Source organism: Narcine bancroftii, chromosome 7 (assembly GCF_036971445.1).
Source record: "Narcine bancroftii isolate sNarBan1 chromosome 7, sNarBan1.hap1, whole genome shotgun sequence".
NCBI classification, from domain to species: Eukaryota; Metazoa; Chordata; class Chondrichthyes; order Torpediniformes; family Narcinidae; genus Narcine; species Narcine bancroftii.
Genome location: NC_091475.1, coordinates 166705996 through 166728196, shown reverse-complemented (window position 1 = coordinate 166728196; position 22201 = coordinate 166705996). Strand labels below are relative to the sequence as shown.

Below are 22201 nucleotides of genomic sequence, written 5' to 3'. Positions count from 1 at the left end.
CTCTATTTGAAGTTCTTCTATTCCTATAATTTGTGGGATCCTTTGTTTTAAGAATCTTTTTATATCTGTGCCTTCCTCACCTTCTTTCAGGCCCACTATTTTTATGTCTGCTAAAATTTTCAGGGCCAATATATCTTGTGACTTCGTAACCTCTTTAATCATAGTTTCCGTTTTTTCTTTTAAAACAGTCATGTCCATTTCCACGCCTTTCACTCTCTCTTCTACTTCTTCAAATTGTTTTTTTCATATCAATCATTACATTTTCCATGCATTGAAATTTTACATCTGTTTCCAGTATACAGTTTCTATTAACTTTAATCTGACATCAATGTTTCCATCAGTATTCTCAAGTGGTCATCAAAGTACTTTATATCTACCATTTGTGTTTGGCTTTTACCTTTCACTCTCTTTTGTATCTTTCTTTGTTTCTTACAAAACTTCTGTCTCTGGATCCATTTGTTCATTCGATATTGAGCCTGTTTGCACAATCGTTTCTTCTGTATTTGTTTCCATAATGCTTGCAACGGCTTGCTGCCGACGTCTGCACTCTTCCTTGCCTTGTTTGAAATGCGTTCTGGAGTCACGTATGCGCATTGGCATCTCTTTCCCCAGCTTAAGCCACCACTGGAGTCTGCCCTGGGTCACCTGAGGCTGCTTGCCCACTGACCTCGCAGCTCAGGTTGCCTTCCTTAGGAGAGTTCCCGGATCCAGAACACAGGTAAGACCTTCCTCTTTGTCTTCGGACACTTTCATTACTTCTTCTTTACTAATTGTTAAGAATTTCCCCTTCTTTGATACCATCTTCAGGCTTCAGTAGATGCAATGTTTAACTAACAATTTTTTAGTATTGTAGATCAAAGCTTTATTTTTCTACCACTTTTTTAAAAAACTTTTCTCTGGAGGGGGCTGGTTCCACTGGACCAGTCACTTCTCCATCATATGACTCCACCCCTGGGTAGCAGCTTTTTTTGAACCTGGTTGGTGTGAGTCCCTAGATTTTTTATTCATCTTCTCATAACAACTTAAGTTCCCTAATTCTGGTAACACCTTCATAAACCTCTTCCATACCCTTTCCAACTTCATAATATCCTTCCCATAGCTAGGTGACGAAAACTGCACACAATATTCCAACTGTTGCCTCACCAATGTCTTGTAGATGCCCCAAAACTTGTAGTCAATACCCCAACTGTTGAAGGCAAATGTTCCAAATGTTCTTTTCTCTACTCTTTGTATTTCCAGAAGCCAAAATAAATACTACATAGTCCTTCATTCTTCCTTTCAAATTCTTGTTACCAACGCAAAAATAATAATTACAGAAAATAACTGAAATCATGTTTCAAAAAGGAGTGAGAGATCAGAAACTTTTGGCATTCATCAGGATGTTAAACCTCATTCAGGAAGCATACCACAGTCTTCAGCACAAATGCTGAGAGAATCCCAGAAGCCATGAAAGATGCTATATGAATGCAAGAATTGGGCCAGGAATTGTAAGAAGCTTAGATTTTGAGCTATTTGTTAGATTCAGAAACACTGCTTTGCAATTTTGATGTCACAAGGCAAGTGAAGTGTGTTAAAGATTCAAGCTGCATTGTGGCATTTATGTGGAAGAGAGAGAGAACAAAGAAAGCTACACAAAATCTTTCAACTTCCTAGCTACTTGTATTTATGAATTTTCACATCTTAAGCCACGTAAAAATTCTCTGACTTCAGTCGAGTTTACAGTTGATTCCAATTCAAGAAGAATAAAAATTAAATACTGTGGATGCTGGAAATTATAGAATTGTAGTGAAGGTTCTGTCTAACAGGTTAGCTAAATATTTACCAGATTTAATTCATTTGGATCAGGCGGGTTTTTATTAAAAATCAGTATAATATTGTGAAATTGATTTCTTGAATTAATGTTTCTTGCGAGGAATCTAACCTACCAATGGTTATTTTGTTGGATGCAGAAAAGGCCTTTGATAAAGTAGAGTGGAGTTTTTTTTTATTTAAAGTTTTGGAGAAATTTAAATTTTGCCCTTTTTTTTATTGGTTGGATTAAAGCTTTAAATAGAAGTCCTACTGCTAGAGTTGTGACAAATGGACAGTTATCTTCACCTTTTATGTTGAGTAGATTGACTAGGCAAAGCTGCCCTTTGTCACCAGTTCTATTTACATTAGTTATTGAACCTTTGGCTCAAGTGATTAGACAAGATAGTAATATTAAAAGGTGAAATTTGATGAATTTAAAATAAATTTGTTTGCAGATGATGTTTTGATATATTTAACAGAACCTTTGAATTCTTTGAGGAACTTACATGATAGATTGGAGCAGTGTGGTGAGATATCAGGTTATAAAAATAATTGGGTAGAATGAGATTATGTCATTAGCTGAAATGGATTATTTTTTGTGTAAGCATATTGTAAGACTCTTTCCGCATGATAGTGGTGTTGCTCCAAACCATGGTAGTTAACTGATGAATTTTTATGTTATGTGATCTCCTCTTTCTTTTTTGAGGTAGATTAGAGGGGGGTTGGAAGGGGTGGGTGAGTTAGGGAAGTGGGGTGGGGGGGTTGTAGGAGATAAAGTGATAGGCTACTAGAAGCTCAGGATCAGCCTTGAAGACTAAATAAAAGTGCCCAGCAAAGCCATTACCCAATCTGTATGCGATTCCTCCAATGTAGAGATGATCACCTTTTGAAGTTCGGTGCACCAAATTTGAGGAGATACAAGTGAATTACTCGTACTACATTTGAGAATTCAACAGTACCTATGAGAATCTCTGCACAAGCTGGCGACCCTGTGGTATCTGTTTCAGAGGCCAACGTCAGAATATCTTTCAAGGGGGTAAACTCTCGCAAGAGATCAGGCCCTGATAATGTGCCTGGCACAATAGTGAAAATCTGTGCCAACCAATTATCTGGAGTGTTCACGACATTTTCAATCATTCACTGCTGCAGTCAGGGGTTCCCACCCACTTCAAAAGGGTATCATACTGGTGCCCAAGAAGAGCAGAGTGAGTTGCCTCAATAACTATCGCCTAGTAGCTCTCACATCTACCGTGATGAAATAATTTGAGAGGTGGGTCATGGCCAGAATTAACTCATCCCTAAGCAAAGACGTGAATCATTGTAATTTACCTTTTTCCACAATCATTCCACAGTAGATGCAATGTCATTGGCTCTCCACTCAGCCCTCGAACACCTTAACAACTGAAAAACCTACATCAAGCTGATTTTCATTGATTACCATATATAACCACTTACAGCACGGAAACAGGCCATAGACCTCAGTTTCAAAATCTGGGCCTCTGCCACTGGATCCTTAACTTACTCATCAGAAGACAACAGCCAGTGCAGATTGTAACAACATCTCCTCCCCACTGACAATCAAAACCAGCTCATCTCAAGGATGCATACTTAGCCCACTACGCAACTCCCTCTACACCCATGACTTGGTGGCAAGGCACAACTCAAATGCCATCTACGAATTTGCCCATGACACCCACCATGGTTGTCATCAGATTCACAAACAACAATGAGAAACATTCTGGAGGGAGATAGATCAGCTAGTTGAGTGGTATCACAACAACAACTTTGCACTCAACATTGGTAAAACTAAGGAAGGACTTAAGGAAGGGCAAGCCCGAGAACACAAACCACCCTTCCTCAATGAGCCAGCAGTGGAGAGGATAAGAAGCTTCAGATTCCTGCGACCAATTATAAAGAAGGCTTGCCAGCAGCTGGATTTCATTAGGAGTTTGAGGAGATTTGGTATGTCACCTAAGACTCTTGAGTATACCAAAAAGCATTCTGACTGATTGCATCACTGTCTGGTATGGAGGTACCAATGACAGGAATAGGCTGCAGAGGATTGTAAACTCATGGGTATTACTCTTCCCTCCATTAATAATATCTTTAAGAGACAGTGCCTCAAGAAAGCAGCTTCATCATCAAAGACCTCACCACCAGGTCATGCCCTTTTCTCACTGCTACAAATCAGGGAGGAGGTACAGGAGCATGAAGACACACACACTTGTCACAAAAATGGATTCTTCCCCACCACCATCAGATTCCTGAATGGACTATAACCTATGAACACCAACAAGAAAATTGTCTTAACCTGGAGTGCAGCAATGCTCTCATTCCCTTATACCTTAGCTCCAAATTAAACAAATCTACTCCCGACCTCTGATTGGGGTTTTTTTTTTGTTTCCATAAATAACCTTAATATTGGCATAAGTTCCCCTTAATTATACTAAACTTGCACCCAAAATTCACCTGCAGCAAGATCCTCACCTCACTGGTTTAAAAACCGCCTCATTTTTCTTTACAAAATCTACGGTCACTCAGTGACTTTGGGGCGGGGATCTCTCTTTTGCTTCTCTTTCTCTGACTGCAAGTCTGACTGTGAGAGGCACTTAGTCAATTTCTACCAGTGGCAAGTCTGTCTGCCTTGCAGCAGGCAAAAGGGAATGTCACGTAATGTGACTTTTTTATTACTACGACAATAAATTAGATCTTGAATCTTGAAATACAGTGTTCCAGGATTAAACAAAGCTAAATCTCCCCAAAACCATGACAATTAATGGGCCAATACTTAAACAGCATTCTTAGCCTTCACCAGAACCTGTGGCCTTGTGCAAACTCAAATGCAATTCCACACATAATTAGTTAAAAACAATGCTGGAGAAACTCAGCAGGTTACACAGTGTATTTTACTGTACAGTACATGGAAAAGGTAAATATACATACCCAATGTTATCTTTGCTATATAATTTGTTCAGCCATCTGCCGACATTTTGCTCCTACATTGATGAAGGAATCAAGCCCAAAATGTTGGTTATGCATCTTCATCTTTGCTTCATAAAGGACACTGTTTCAACTGCTGAGTTCCTCCAGCATTGTGTTTTTACTTCATTCACGGTGTCAGCAGACTTTTGTGTTTTACTTCTTCGCACATACTTTCTTAGCCTCAGAATGGTTCCAGGCCTGCTGTTCACCACTACTTTACTTAGGTCACCCAGGATCCATTCTCAGAAAGAGGTGGCTTTATCTATGTTTTCTTCAGTCTTCAAGAACAGGCATAGACATTTGCCTGTATTGGAGTTTTCCCAAAATGTAAGTATTTATAGACTGAACACTGGTCCTTGGAAGACCTTTTTTTTCAACTGGCATCCCAGTTAATTGGCCTTACAGAGTCCCGGGATAGGAAGCTGTTTCCACTGGGCCACCTTTCACTGAGACACTGTCTGCATTTCCACAGAACACATTCACCCTGGGGATCAGAGAGTCAACCTTCAAATGGAATGGAATGGATGGAAGTTGTCCTTTTTCTACTTGGTTTATCAGCATGCCAGAGTCAGCTGACACCAGGGATATGAGTATGGGTCGAGGCTGTCAATCCCCAGTGTGATTCGCTGCCGTTGTGCTGATTGTTTTACTTTTCTACTGGACCCTTAACTGGTTCATTCACCATTAATTCCTGGAACAAGGTGCCAGTGGAAAAGGGGCTATAAGCCCACTTCATACTTGTATGAGGTCCAATTGGCTGAAAAAGGGTCAAGTGTGAAAGCAAAATCATCTGAAAGCAGATGTGAAATGACATCATCTCATACCACAGATAGACTGCCTCCCCTACTGAAAAACCCCTGTATCTCCAGATGCCGGTGTTGCAATCAGCCAAGTGTGAAACTGAGAAATGCATTCGGACACTTCCAACTGAAGGTAGAACAGTCCTATCCCCAGGGATGGCTCCTTGTAAGTGCGAAAGCATGCAGTGTCCCAGTTTAAGAGTGGCCAAGTGTGAACAGCAAAAATGCCATCCCTAACTGGGACACTGAATGGATGCAAATATAAAAGGAGCTATTGGCACCTGCCAGGTAACCTCCTACTAGAACTTAGCTATAGAATGCTGCACAAATAATATGCACCCTGCATGTATTACTCTTCACCAGTCTATCCAGGTGTTTTTAATGTACTCAAGTCTACCTCCTTTACTGTAACATCCATTCATTCAGGAACAAACATGCTCAGGTGGCTGGAAAGGTGTTGCTTTGTAGTAGGATGTCCCTTTAGGAACCAGTTTCAAATATCACAGCATCTGGTCAAAATGCTGACAGATGTGAGAACTTCCACACATGAGAATCACCAAGCTGAAACCACCAATTTCTGTTCTACATTGCATTGGGAAAAACCCAAATCTTTTTCTGATTTTCTTGAATGCCTTTGGTATGATTGACAATTCATGGTCAAGTAGAACTGAAACACTTCAGATGTCTTAAAGATTACGGTGAGGGAGAGGCTAAAAGTCTTTTGAAAACAAGGGCGAGAGATTTACAACTGAGTTAAGGCTTAGTCACGATCCAAAGGAAATCAGCAAGCTTATCGTTGATGGGTGAATGAAATGATGCTAGTCAAGGCTCAGGTAGCAGAGTCTCAGACACCTCCAAGTTTACATGGGACGCTGGCCTGAAAACTGTTGGAATAGGGAAATCTCGAAGTAACAAAGGCTAACAAAAAGTCTTGTCCCAAATACAGTTCAGAATGACATCCTATCAATTCCAAACCACATACAATCCAGAGTCTATTTCCTGGCATTATCACAATTAATTCCAATTTATGAAGACAATCTATTCAGTTTGAATTAATTACATCAAAATGTGATTATGCCAACTGAATGAATTTAGTGAATCTCAATCAAAACAGCATCATTGAAAAGATCAATCAAATAAATTCTAAACACCTGTCATCAATCCTGCTGCAAAGAAAGGTCAGAAGCAGATTTATATACAGTGGTCAATCACAAGTCTAAGGATGCACAAATTGTCTTTGAGTTCAGTGGAGGCTACTATATATGTAAGCAAATACCATACCAAAGTATTTATGAACAGTTGAAATAATTAAAAATCTACTTACAAATGTTGCAATGTGACTAATTTACAACTCAGTGTGGAAAATGATTGCCAAAAATTTAAGTGAACAATGAAGCAGGTGGGAGAATACCCAATCAATTTCATTCTCATCAGGAATTAGGCAAGACATTGAACAGTCTGTTCCAGGTTTTCCTGCTTAACTCAAGGCCATAAACTTTTACTCAATAATTCATCTGATTATTCCACAAACAATGGTGAAAGAATGCAAAGTGGGATTTATTATTTGATCACCTGCCTGCATCTTAATTGATTTCAGTCAGAGCAGAGTTGACAGGCTGCACTAAGCACCAGGGCCTTAAGACTGATACTAAAAGTGCATGTCATCTACTTATGAGCAGATTGGGGATATGGCCACAACCTACTCTTCAATCAAGTAGCTTGCTGACATTCACTTCCAATCCTCAAAAGGGATAAAAAATGCTTGAGAACTCCTGCCATCTGACAGAATAAATTTAACCCCTGCATTTAACATAGTGTTTTACCCACAAGTGAACCAGACATATGGAAGTACAGTACTTGTGTTAGCTTTGCATTTCAATGTATTTAACAGATATGTTTTTTGCAGGACAAGATTCTTTGCACTTTCTTCACAAGATAGTTCGCATGCTCAGAAAGGTGAATTGAGTGTCGTACAGACTCTAATATCAGTTGATACTGTTTGCCATTTCTCCAGCACAAGATCATTTCAAAGAGAGTCACATTGTTTAAAAAAAAATCAAAATTATATTAGCACATTTGATCAGCGAGTATTGAAAAATTAAAGCATCTATGCACTGCAGTTCAAAGAAAGTAGTAAAAAATGATGGAAGTTAACAAGAGAAATGAGGAGCTCTAAAAAGATTCAACAATATGAACTGCATCAATCCTCAGTTTGAATAAATGTGAAATAAAACCAGGTTTCAGGTTAACAGTATCAAATACAAGGTGAGCATTTGGAATCTTAGAAAAGATAACATGCCCTCCATCTGATTTAAATGAGTGGATGATGAAATGGATCCATGAGTGAGGCACCCCCAAACATTAATTACAAGAAGCAGTTGATGGCAGGCCTGCCAGAAACAATAAATCTTGTGCTAGGTAACCCAGGAGTAAACTTCAACCCCATCACTGGGGTTTTTTTTAAAGCTCACTCCAGAAAATAACCAATCAAAAGCATACAATATATAAATAAAATTACAAATTTTAAGTTTGAAGTTCTGTTTGTTAGACATACATTCGATACATTACAGTATATGGAAATCCATTTAAAAGACACTTGTTGGTCCTTACAAATGTATTTTTGCCCCAACTTTGCCAATTGTGGCTTTTTTCTTTAAAAAAAATCAAACATTTGCTGTTAGCTCACCTGACTTTCATGGCTCAAATCAAGAGAAGTCGTGCAGTTACAGGATTGTAACATGTCATGTATGGTTCTAGTGTTCTGAAACTATACACCAACGGCTGCCAGCCTGCAAACAGAAACTAACCCACCCATTTGTCAATTTGACATCCGTGTTCCTCATCCCCATCTGGTTCCCCAAGAGAAATATTTGGCGGGGGAGGCGATGAGAAAGAGAAGAGGTCTTTCCACAGCACATTAGCGAGTTAGTTACTTTCCAGCTTCAAGTATTCCATTTCCTTGCAAGCTTCAGTCCATTGCATTGGTACCAAATAGCAATTTTCTGCCTGAACCGAACAGCCAGAAATGCAACACCCATTCAGAATGCTGAATAATCCCTGATGAATCATCTTTGCAACTGTCTGAGATCGTGTCCATTCCACGTGGGTTGCTGCACCATTACCATTTATTTGGGCTCTCGTCGCTTGAAGAGGTGCGCGCATAAAGACGTGGACAAACGAGTTCATGGAAGTTGGAAGGAAGCACATCATATTGGTAAAACTGTAATATCTGGGGGATAGAAGCTGGAATATCAGGATAACTTGGTCAACTATCATTAAATGCGAGTTTGGAACACCATGACTTGAGGAGGGGGGGGGGGGTCAGGACCCGGGGGGGGGTCAGGACCCGGGGGGGGGGGTCAGGACCCGGGGGGGGGGGTCAGGACCCGGGGGGGGGGGGTCAGGACCCGGGGGGGGGGGGTCAGGACCCGGGGGGGGTCAAGACCCGGGGGGGGGGGGTCAAGACCCGACTGAGGCATGTCATGCTCCCAAACATCTAATACATCACCCGCGAACCTGCTCTCGAAAAACAGAACGATAAGTAATAAGAGGAATGAAGCCATTACCTTGCCCGGAGAACTGCGATGGGCGGTGGCGGAGTGATCTTTCTGAGTCGTCCCCAGAGAGGAAGACACTGGACAAGCTGCGATGCCCGAGGCCAGTGACCCTGGGCTTGTCGTTGGCACTGACCTCCCATTTCTCGGTCTCTGTTTAATCCCATCCAGTAACCTCACCAGTAGGATGTTGGCGGGCAGGTCGTCCACCCCGCAGTCCACCAGGATCCTGCACTCGGGGCAGCGCAGTTCATTCCTGGAGCTGACAATCTTCTCCAAGCAACGCTTGCAGAAGGTGTGCTGGCAAGGCAGCACCTTGGCCGTGGTGTCCAACCGCTCCAAGCACACAGAGCACTCCAGAAGGTCGAGCAATGAATACTCGTCCATCTTGGAGCGTGGGGCCGGGGAATAGGCTTACCTTACATCCCCCACCAAACCAGACGGTGATGACCTTTGACACATTGCATTTTTATGTGGGGGGGGGGGGGAGACAGTCAGAAGCCCCTGGTAGCAGTGTCACAAGCCGCTGGGAGCTGGTCGCTCGCAGCAACTGCCCATCTCCGGGAGCCTTCGCCACATTATCGCATCAGTCTGTTAATTCACCTTTAAAGTCCCAAAGCGTTGAAGCCCAATCGCCCTCGCAGACGATGCAAGTTGGACAAGTCGAATCAACATCAATACTGATGTTAAATGAACAAAACGGAACAATCCCACTTTCGGGTCCCAGGAGACGGGTTTGACCCGAGCCACCAAATCTTCACCAAGCGTCCAAACAAGAACTTCTCGATTCCTGGAACACACGACGAATCAGAGCCTTGAGAGAAAAGATATCATTCGAAACGCTGGCTTTCCTCCAAAGTTTTCTCTCGACAGGACAGCGACCTTTACCCGGCGAGAAACTCTGCGCCTTCCTCCGGCCGCGGCTCGGGCGGCTGGAGCCCGCAGTGTCGATACTAATTAGAAACAGGTCGGTTCTGCAACATCCCCCGCTCGCTCCAAACTCCGCACCAACTCCTGGCGCCTGGGCTCGGCGGGAACAACTTGGTTCCGATCCTCGCTGCAAGTCGGGGACGGCGGCAAACGTGTCAAGGAGCCGGCGTGAGGCGCTTTCCCCACAACATGTCAATTGCCCTCGTGCGGGGTTCTTCTCTCCAGCCCCCGACAGCGTCAGAGAGACGGAAATGCGGCCAGTTCCAAGCAACAGTTCGAGTGAAGGAAAGGCTTGGTCGCGCCGCCCTCTCGTGGAAAACTGGTGGCTTCCCAGACACTTCCGACTGCAATTGGGCCGGACAGTTCGCCACGGGTTTCTGCAAAAACGTCGGAGGAGCCTCTCCGCCTGCATTATAGTTCACTCCGCTTATTTAATGGGATCAAAGAGCTTTGATGTCAATGTCATGTTTATCCCCAAAAATGCGGAAACCAAACTCTCTTCGATAAACATTGCATCACAGGTTAGTCCCAAGGTTTCAGCTGATGATACTCAAACAGAGAGAGAGGATGAGTTTTGGACCTGGATGAGATCTTGGGATATCAGAAAATGAAGCTGAGGTCAAAGACTAGTCAGGTGAATATGGATGAGGGGCCAAATCGTGTACCCCGACATCTGGTTTCTTGTTTCCAGAAATGGAAGAGGGACGCCATATGGAATTGTGGTTAGACAACACTGTGTGACAGATCTGTCCATCCTGCTAGAAAACTTACAGGGAGTGCAGAAAAGGTTGATGGGGATTATGGGATCAAGGGCTTACTCCTCAGGAAAGGAGAATGTGGGGAAAAGTTTAATGAGAGACCACTGATCTCAACTTGGATAAAGGGTTCCCTCAGAATAGTGAATTAAGGGGAACATGCTAGCACAGAGGGCAGTAGCGTGGAAGGCCTTAAAGGGAGGATGGAGAAATATGTCAAGGGAAAGGGAGAAGTTGATGCTGATCGATTTGGATGCAACAAGATAGCTGGAAGCTCAATTTAGTGTGGAAACACCAGCATGAGCTGGTTAATATGGAACAACCCTTTTTGAACCCTATATCTAATATAATCCAATGTATATAAAGTAGGAATCATCAGAAAGGATGCTCCACACTGACGTTCCAGCACGGTTCAAAGCGAGTGCATCAATATCCAAGGTCCCGTCTTTCTTTTAAAATGTTGCACTAAGGTCTCACTGATCCCACTGACATTATTTGGTCAAGCAATGATGTGCACCCTGAATACCTGGCTAACATTTATTCTTACATAAATTATTAAACTGGAATCTCTTGTAATTGAGGAATTATTGCTTGAGAGTTTTCTTATGTACAAACTGATCCGTGAATTGACTCCATTACACCACTGCACTGCAAAATATCTCAATGTATATTTTGTTAAAGTAAACCTTTTAAGAGTACTCCCTCTGGTTAAAGCATTTACAGTAGCAAGTATGAGGCAAGAAAATAGGTACCAGCATTATGTCTCCATTTTATGAAACAGCAATATATGCGTGTAATCTTTATATATAGCAGTTCACTTGTCATATTTATATGGGTTTGTGAATATTGTCATGTGTGCTTGTTTCTATAAGATGGAAGGAGGTGAATATCCATTTTTGTGGTGTGTCAGTTGGAAGAATGGCAATGAGGAGAAGAGAAGAATTCCCTCTTCTGGAATTTGATGAGATCTTAATTATTTTTCTGAAGTGTTGGAAAAGAAGGCAAGGCTTTGGTTTACTTCTTATCTAAAATATGACAATTCTAACATTGCACCATTCTCTCAGTAAGAAACTTAATTGACTGTTAAATTAAGATCAACTTTTAGAAACTGTGTGAGTACTTATTTCTTTAAGTCTCAATGGCAACAAGCTACTTCTATTCAGAGAGTCACAGAGAATGCCTGCTTAAGTTTTACCATCCATAAACCCTGATTTGTCTGGTTATTGATTGAAAAACTGGCCACATTTAACAGCAAAAAGCATCTTCAACTAATTACAGTACCTCTGAGCAATCATCTGAAGAAAATGGACACAGTGGGAGGTATGACCATTTGGTGTTGTTGGAAAGCAGCTCATGAACTGTCCCGTTCAAAGAGGAAGCTTTTAAAAACTGACTCTGTGATTTCTCTGTGCCATTACTCACTGCTTCTGCACTAACTTTCCTCCATTCTGATGAAGTGGTTCTGCCCAAATCATTGATCATTCTTTTTCACCCACTGATGTTGCTCAACCCACAGAGCTCCGCCAACAGACAGCGTTGTTTTAAAGACGCATTGCGTTTCAGGCAAATAAGCCTTAAGCTTCACTGGAACCACGGAGTTGCAAAAGTCACATGCAGTAGTGAGAAAAACATTGAGTGTGCACAGTGTACAAGGTCGGGGATAATTTCACCTATTACAAACATTGAACACCAGCAAAAATAGAACAGTAATTGTCAGAATTTTGAGCACAAATAACACTGAGTTAGCTGAGCTTCAGTGGTTGTTTTGAAAAGAAACTGAAGGGCTTCTTTGGGAATTCTGGATGGCTGCGTGCAATATTAACCTGTAATGATAAGTTGCTGGCTGAACAATTTTTAGTGGTGGCTGCTCCATCTGGTATTTGATAATTTAATATCTCTCAGGTAGCAATTTGGTGTCCAATGTTCAGAATCAGAATCAGGTTTATTGTCATGAGCATGTCTCATGAAATGTGTTGTTTTGTGGCAGCAGTATTGTGCATTACAGGTGAAAAAATTCCTATAGATGATATTTCTGTCAATACACTATTTAAAAAATAAATAAATTAGTGCAAAAGAAGAGAAAAAAAGTGAGGAAGTGTCTGTGGTTCATTGACTATTCATAAATCTGATGGCGGAGGGGAAGAAGCTGTTTCTGTAACATTGAGTGTTTCTCTTCAGACTCCTGTACCTCCTTCCTGATGGTAGCAGTGTGAAGATGGTAAAGCCCGGGAGGTGAGGGTTTTTGATGATAGAGGCTGCTTTCATGAGACACCACCTCTTATAAATGTCTTTAAAGGAGTGAAGATTAATAGCCATGATGGTGCTGACCGAGTTCACAATTCTCTATAGCCTTTTCCTGTCCTGTGCATTGACAGTATTGCAACCAGTCAGAATGCTCCTCACTATGCATCTGCAAAAATATGCAAGAGTATTTATTCAAGAATCTACTTCTCCCTGTAGCTAATGGATGTAGCAGAAGGAAAAAATGGGTGTACTGGCACGGAAATATGCCGGTACATCTATGTTGACCAGCAAGCACCTACGCTAATGTTTCCTCTTCCCTCCCCATCACTTTGCTCACTCACCCTACTAACTCTCACCTGCACCAGTTGCAATTTACAGCTGCTAATTAATCTACCAACCACCCTTTCTTTGGCGCATGGGTGGAAACCCAGGAACCTCAGGAAAACATATGTGGTCGAGGAGGGAATTTGCAAAGTGCACACCGACAGCCCCCAAGGATTAGACCTGAATCTTTGGAGCTGTGATGCAGCCATTGCACCATCACACCCAATGAATTACCAATCCATGTGCATTGAAACAAGAACTGCTTTATCTACTTGTCTCTGAATCCAGTTGAAATCTTGGCGCAGGTTATTTCAACGTTGTTCAACAAAGTTGCACCTTCTGCTAATATAAGACCATAACACGAGGATTTAGACATCAAACCTGGGAGCATTCTCAGACAAGAATCAGCATGCAAAAGTTGGAAATATGGATCAATAAATTATCAACCAGAAAATTCTTAGGTCCAGTTAATATATAGCTTACTAAAATTATACAAGGAAAGAGAATGAAGATAATGGTAATTGGTTACAATGGTCCATCTGTACATCAGTCAGAACCTCCAGATAATTATCCAATACAGACTAGATTTCGTTGCTTCTCAAAGCCTAAGTTATTATAATGCTCATCAACATAGTCATCAAGCCTTTTGGTTCATCATATTTTTGCTGGCTGTCAAGTACCATCCATTACTTATCCATACTAATCTGATTTACCAGTATTTGGTTCATAGCCTCTGTGCTGTTTTATGGTATTATTAATATAAAAGATATTTCAGAAAGTAGACCTTTATTCACCCTAAAACTGTATGCATCATTTTAAGATTATCACCTTGTGAACTAAAATCCTGTAGTATTGTTTGGAATATCGTACAAGCTACAATGCCCACGTGTATGTTTCTGCCTATGTTTTTGCCAGCATGCTAACATTAAATTTGTATTCTGTTATTAACAATAATATGAATTATGTCTTTACTGCAAACAAAGACACAAATTCCCACAAGAAGAAAAGTAGGAGAGAAGCAAAACAAATTTAAACTTAACCAATATTTGATGTGGAAAGAAATGTTGGAAAGCCTTTACCTTGTGCTAAAATATCTGAGAGAGTTTACTCTTTTTGTCCTACCTGGTTAATGGGTGCAGCAGGAGGGAAAATATGGAGAATGGGAAACGTGCTGTGTTTCTTATTTTTTCTATCCCAGAAGAATCCAAGAACAGGAAGAATGCCACGGAGAGAATCGATACTGGCAGCAGAAATTGGGATATTCCATTATGGATTCTGGAACTTATACTCATCATCCCTGAATAATGCAAAGATGCTGGTAGGCTAGTCAAAGTCTTATAATTTACATATTTAAATAGCACAGATGGTCTGATTAACAATTCAGAAGGAAGTGAGAGGATGAGGTATTGGAGATTGATTTAGCTGTGCAAATTGAGAAAATGTCAAAGTAAGAACCTAAGAATAAGAAACAGGAACAGTCTGCATGTCTCCTCAAGCTTGCTCTGTGCAATGTCATGGCTTATCCTGTACCTCATCCACTTTCCAACCCAATGTCTGCTTCCCTTAATCCCTTCAGTGTTTAAGACACCAAAGGAATTAAGTGAAACAGACCTCAGCCTGGAACTCATTAATTGACTGGTATTTGCAGTTCACTGGGATAGAGGGTTCCAAACATTCCACAAACCTCTGATTAAAGAAATTTCTCCTCATTTTAGTCCCAAATGAGTAACATTATCCTGAGATTATCTTCCTTAAATCCTAGGCTCTTCATCTGGAGGAAGTGGCCTTTCAGCACTTATATTGCCATTCACTTCAAAATTAAATATCTTCTTAAATTCCAATCAATATGGAGCAATCTTATTTAATTTCTTGACATAGAATAACAGTCTTTCATCAAAAAATGAATGTTAACTTCTGTTATGTCCCCAGTAAGCCAAGAAAATATTTGTCTTTCACCAAGACATCTCGGGCAGGAAATTCTTTGAAGTGAGTTTCCGACCCTGCTCGCCATGACTTAGAGCCTGTTCTGGCATGTCTTCTTTTAAGTAATGCAATGTGGCCTGTTCTGTACCAGTCATCCACTCCTTCAGAGGTGTTTGGACAAAATAGTGGCAAGAGGCAACCCATTGTACCTGCAGGGAGGTAACCTGGGAAAGTGGCTCCACCTACTCCCTGCCAATCACTGGCCTCATATAAAGGCTCACATCGGCCCTTTGGCAGGAGCAGAGCACACGGAGCTAGAAGGGATACTGAACCTTGTATGCAAGTTTTAAGCTAATTAAAACCTGAGATATAGTTTTCGTTGTTTGTGCTTGTTTTGTTCACACTGCAGCGCACCACAAGTATATGACAATATATAACCCTTCAACCTTCTGAAACCTTTTGATTCAAAAAGCATAATCCTAATTCTTTAAAGCAAAATGTTTTGCAAAGCTGGAAATAATATGCAACTGTAGGTACTCGTTGGTACTAAATTTAAGGCTGCATAATTGTTGGGCATTAGTGATATATGACAGTCAGTCATCCATATATTTCTAATTATTTATATGCTTATGACATCAATGACAATATATTTTGAATCTGTCACTTTATTAATGATGGATAGATAGCCTGTAAATGTTTAATGATCTCTGTTCTCTGACTAATTCTTGCTAACATCCTACATTCCTTCTTTTAAATTAAAATTCTGAACTGACTGAAGTCTTACTTTGTGTGGCTTTCTAATATGTGGATATATAGGAGCAGATACATTTTAAAATTATAATCGTTTTAAAGTCAATTCAATATTCAGTCTTACATTGAAGATTTGCTATTGAATTGTTTTCTGAATTTACACCATAGAATAGTTGAAATCTAAATCCTAAATATTGTTATATTTAAGCAGTTTCAACCATTGTAACCTTCCCAACACCAAGATCACCATTACTTTGACGTTTCACTGCTGATACTCCATTCCATGGTTTTCTTTTCCCTCTGGTTTCTGCAACACATTCCACAAATGCCTCTAGAATTTGAACATGTCTGTCCTGGAGTCATTCTCTTTCATGACATCCTCAAATTTATCGCTTCTTTTTCTCTTTTTGAAATTAGAACCCAGTCCCATCACCAGCACAAATGGCAGTGTGTTTTCTGGTCTCATGCAGTAGGTGCCTTTGATCCTTGAGCTCTGGATTCTTATGCTCTGCCATTGTTTGATGATTCTTCAAATGCCTTTCCTAATTTCCCCTTGCTCCTTTTTCTGTGTTCAAAGACCTATTGTTTCAATCATGTGTTCAGTTCCCTCCCTTATCTCATCCATAACTGTTTGTTTTTTAGCTTCTGGGTGCTCTATTCCACAGAACTTCATTATAAAAGCCCTTTTTGTAAATCATAAATGTTTCCATATAACCATATACAGCACAGAACAGGCCAGTTTGGCCCTACTAGTCCATGCCGGAACAAATCCCCACCCTCCTAGTCCCACTGATCAGCACCTGGTCCATACCCTTCCAATCCTCTCCCCTCCATGTAATTATCCAGTCTTTCCTTAAATGTAAATAACGTCCTTGCTTCAACCACCTCTGCCGGAAGCTTATTCCACATCCCAACCATCCTTTGCGTGAAGAAATTTCCCCTCATGTTCCCCTTATAATTTTCCCCCTTCAATCTTAAACCATGCCCTCTAGTTTGAATCTCCCCCACTCTTAATTGAAAAAGCCTATCCACGTTGACTTTCTCTGTCCCTTTTAAAATCTTGAACACCTTCATCAAATCCCCCCTCAATCTTCTACACTCCAGAGAAAAAAAGCCCCAGGCTGCTCAACCTTTCTCTGTAACTCAAACCCTGACATCCTGTCAACATTCTCGTGAACCTTCTCTGCACTCTCTCTATTTTGTTTATATCCTCCCTATAATTCGGTGACCAAAACTGCACTCAGTATTCCAAACTTGGCCTCACCAATGCTTTGTACAATTTCATCATAACATCCCAACTCTTGAATTCAATATTCCGATTTATGAAGGCCAACATTCCAAATGCCTTCTTCACCACTCTATCTACCTGAGTATCATCTTTGATGGTACTATTTACCATAACTCCTAAATCCCTTTGTTGCTCTGCACTCCTCAATTGTCCACCATTCATTAAACATTAACTTATTAACAATATCACAAGCTTAATATTTTTTTGTTTTTCTTTATCTTACAGTTTAACATATTTGTGACCATTTAGGACTTTGTTTCTGCACCATTTTCTCTCTTTATTTTGTTTTACTCTATCAACACATTCTATTCCTTTCATTTCATGTACATACCTAGCTTCCCTAGTGTATATGTATGTGATTTTTCATTTGGAAATTCTGAACCATGGGGTTATTCCCATCTTGTGATTTAATTGAAGGGAAAATATGTTTCTCTGAGTTGTCACTGAGGATGATTTGTTTCCACTTTGGTTTTGTGGGTTCTGAGATGGCAATGGAGTCCAATATGGGAACCACAGACTCTTCCATAGACAGGCAAAAAGTACCAATGATGCAAGCAGTGAGTAGTTGGTGAGATGCTGTATTCCATCAACCACTTGTGTAGGGTTCCTATGTGTATCTGATGCATGGTCTCAAATTCCATGCCAAATCACCTTCTTCACTTTGAATAGTAAAAGAAGTAAAACACAAAATTTTGTGGGCACCGTGGTTGAAACCATAACTAACATTTCGGGCTTGAGCCCTTCATCAAAGTATGAGACTTTGATGAAGGGATCAAGCCCAAACATTAGTTATGTATCTCTGCCTTTGCTACATAAAGGACACTGTTTGACCTGCTGAGTTTTTCCAGCACTTGGTGTGTCTCCACTTTGAGTGGTCATGGACCTGTGATTCCTGGTAGTCATTGAGGATGCTGCATTTCTTCGAGGATTAACCTTTTGCCTGTTGACAGGTTAAATAAAAAATGCATCTCCCAGAGAAAGAGTCATCATCAACTATCCTTGTCAATGTTGATCTATAACAATTATAAAGTCATGGTATCGAAGCCTCTTTTAGAATCTCCCAGAAGGAAAACTATTACATATAAAGAAAAGAAAATAAAGAATTCTTAAGGAAAATGGCACAAGGGTGCTTCCATAAAGTTATCCTGGGGAAGCAAATGCAGGACTAAATTATGTTTTATCACGCATAATAAACAGGGATAAAAGCAGTTATAACAGGAGGACTTAAGCCAAAGAGCCTGAAAGATATGATATTCATAAAAAACAAAAACATATTGAATGTGCTCACAGTGCTTGTGTTTGAACTAGTCCCATTGCTATTGCAAGGGTGTCCGGGTCATTTTACACCATAAGCTAAAATGTCACACTGGAACTTCAAAGAAAATTATATTGGCATACTGAGGCAGAAGTTGCTTTGCACAATTTGTTTTCTGGTGTAAAGACAATGTTTGCCATTTTGGAAGGGGGAGGGGAAAAATTCCTGAACCCAGTATGCACTGGCGGACCAGCTGCCATCATAATGACTTCAACTGTTTTGGGGAAAACAAGACAGCTGCTCTCATGAGTTCTGAATCAATTTTAAAAAATAAAGTAACCACGAACGGCTCTGTTGTACAGCAGGGAAGGTTGAAGACTTGGTGAGCAGCAGAGGTAGGAGACTCAAGTCAGGGTCGGGGTCACAGATAAATGTTTTTTTGAAACAGTGATCATAATTCTGTAAGTTTTAAGAGTTATAGTTAAGGATAAAACTGGTCCACAAAAGAAAGTGCTAAATATAATGACAACAGTATATGACAGGCCCTGTGTAAATCCAATCTGACGTGAGAGATGTAAGGATGAAAGTTAAGGATAGCATGTTACAGGATGACACTTGGATGATAAGAGATTATATAAATTTAGTTAAAAAAAGGCAGTATATGTAAGGTTTAGGAAGCTGAAATTGGACAAGGCATTTGAGGCATAAAAAGAAATCAAGAAAGAACTTAAAGAAGAAAGTAAAAGAAAAAAAAGTGACCATCTTTGGCAATCAAGATAAGAAGGGCAGATTCACTTAAAGACAAGGGAAGGAGTTTATGCCTCATGCCAGAGGAAGTGAGTGAAGTTATTAATGAGTACTTTGCATCAGTATCACCAAGGAGGGAGGGCAAGAAATAATGAGAACAGGTATGTTGATAACTTTGGGCACACTAATATTAGGAAGGAGGAGGTGTTGAGCCTCTTGAAAGAAAACATTAAAGTTGATAAGTCCCCAAGGCCTGATGGGATTTACCACTGCCTGAGAGAGGCAAGGAAGGATATAGCTGGAGTTTTGATAGAGATCTTAATATCCTTTTTTTTTTAAGCCATTGACAAGGTCCCAGAAGACTCGAGAATAGAATCAGATTCAGAATTTATTGTCATGAACATGTCACAAAATCCTCTGTTTTGGAGCAGCATCACAGTAGCAACATTTATATAAACCACTTTACAAAATAAATAAAAAGAGTGCAAGAAAAAGTCAAAGTCAGGCAGTTTCTATGGTTCATTGTTCATTCAGGAATCTAATGGAAGAGGGAAAGTAGCTGTCCTTGTGCTACTGAGTGCTTGTCTTCAGCTCCTGTACCTTTTTCCTGCAGAGTGAAGAGCGCGTGGCCTGGGTTGCGGGAGCCCTTGAGGATAGATGCTGTTTTCTTAAGACTGCCTCATGTAGATGTCCTCTGAAGAATGAGTGAAGACTGGTGACCGTGATGTTGCAGGCCGAGTTAACAACCCTCCAGAGTTTTTTCCTGTCCTGAGCATTGGCACCTCTGTACCAGACTGTGATGCCACCATCTGGAATGCTCTCCACAATACAGGTACACCTGTAGCAGTTTTTGAGAGTCTTCGGTGACATACCAAATCTCCTCAAACTCTTCATGAAACATAGCTGCTGGCAAGCCATCTTCGTGATTGCATCGACATGGAGGCTCCAGGACATACCCATCATGACATTGACATCCAGGAATTGGACACGTTTTTGATCCTCTCCATTGCTGATCCCTCAATGAGCACTGGTTCATGTACTCCTGACTTCCTCCTGGTCCACAATCATCTCCTTGGTTTTGTTAACATTGAGTACAAGGCTGTTGTTGTGACACCACTCAACAAGCTGATCTATCTCCCTCCTGTACACTTCCCCATTGCCATTTCTGATTCTGCTGACAACTATGGTGTCATCAACAAATTTGTAGACAGCATGGGAATTATGTTTAGCCACACAGTCATGGGTGTATAGTGAGTCGAGCAGTGGGCACCTCAAATATGCATCCTTGAGGTGCGCCTGTATTCATCAGTGAGGAGGAGATGTTGATTCTGATTCATAATGACTGTGGTCTTCCGATGAGGAAGTCAAGGATCCAGTTGCAGAGGGGGGTGCAGAGACCCAGGGTTTGGAGATTGTTGACCAGCATTGATGAAATAATGGTGTTGAAGGCTGACATGTAGTAGATGAAGGGCAGCTATTAAGAGGCAAAGTTGTTTCTTTGTTTACAAAGGACGATATGGATAATCTTGAAAATTATAGGCCAGTAAGTTTTACATCAATGGTAGGAAAATTATTAGAGAATATTCTTAGGAACAAGGTTTTCTTACACCTGGAAAAGCATGGACATTATGAATAGTCAGCTTTTTGCAGGGGAGGTCCTGTCTCACAAATTTGATTGACCTTTATGAGAACACTGATTATTTGATTATTTCCTTAACCATTGCAAGAAATTTTAGTCATTTAGGAACAAGATTGCAAAAGTATTACTTACAAATCTTATTTTGGCAAATGATTATAGTAAGCTCATCCTAGTGACTGTTTATATTTACTTTACTGCCTTCCACTAAATCTTTCTCCTCCCTTTATTCCTGTCTTTCCAGTTCCTCTATCATCCCTCCTCCCCCTCATTGCTATTGTCCCCCTCCTTCATATCTCCACCTATCATCTTCAGCCTTTCGCCCACTCTTTTGTTCAGACAGTTGTTCATCCTAGTGACTGTTTATATGAATTTTCCCAATATTATTATGTATTTGCAAAACAATCATTAGTTAGCATCTTTAACCCAGAATATCATCTTAAGAATTTCCATAGAATTACCAGATACAGAGATAGAGAGCTGGCCAGATGACCTGATTTGGTCAAAGATCTAAAAACAGAAAAATAAATAAATAGGCAGAGATGCTGAGAGACTGAATTCTGGATCTTTCGAATCAGGACTGCTAAAAGCAATAGTAGGCCAATTGTAACTGATGTTGTGCAGGATGTTAGAATTCAGAGAGTATGGTAACCTCTGGTTTAATGTAAAGGAGATTACACAGATAAGAAGATTGGTGAATCAGTTATGTTTTTAGGGGGGGGAGGGGGGTTGTTTTTGCCACTCATCCAATCTGCCAGTTTTGCCCCCTGTACCAATTGTTCTACTTGAAGATCTTTGTCATGGGGAAGAAAAACTATTGTCCTTTCTATTCCTGTCTTCATTCATTTTCAAATTTATATTGCATCAAATAAGACAAAGGATATGGAAGAGGGTTGGAAAGGGCTGGGAAGAAGTGAGGAGGAGGGTTTACTGAGGGATATGATGCTGTTTCCACTCTGCTTCATCTCCAATAACAGCTTGCTACTGTCACACCATACCTGCATTGAGAGATTTTGATGCAATCCCATTAGTGAAGTTTCCAATGAGCAATATATGTCATGCTGGAAGGCTGCTTTTAAATTAAAATGAACCAGGAAAACCAACCTGAAAAAAAATTCTAGCAATTAACATTTATGCAGCTTTCAAGAGATTTAGCATTAAAGGGGATAATCAGCATCTTTTCATTTCGGTGCTACATGCCAATGGCAAAAACACCTTCCTT

The 22201-nt window shown here is 40.6% G+C and overlaps 2 protein-coding genes across 2 annotated transcripts in view; both read right to left on the bottom strand.

Moving 5' to 3' along the window:
- The window catches only part of LOC138739337 (E3 ubiquitin-protein ligase SH3RF3-like), a 380804-nt gene extending 370454 nt beyond the window's left edge, over positions 1-10350 (bottom strand). Inside the window, exon 1 of the mRNA XM_069891161.1 lies at positions 9140-10350. Within this exon, the coding sequence (XP_069747262.1) occupies positions 9140-9514 (375 nt within the window). The 5' untranslated portion in view covers positions 9515-10350. The remainder of the gene's footprint in view (positions 1-9139) is intronic.
- The window catches only part of LOC138739338 (coiled-coil domain-containing protein 138-like), a 274654-nt gene that overhangs the window by 91839 nt on the left and 160614 nt on the right, over positions 1-22201 (bottom strand). The gene's annotated exons all lie outside the window — the stretch shown is intronic.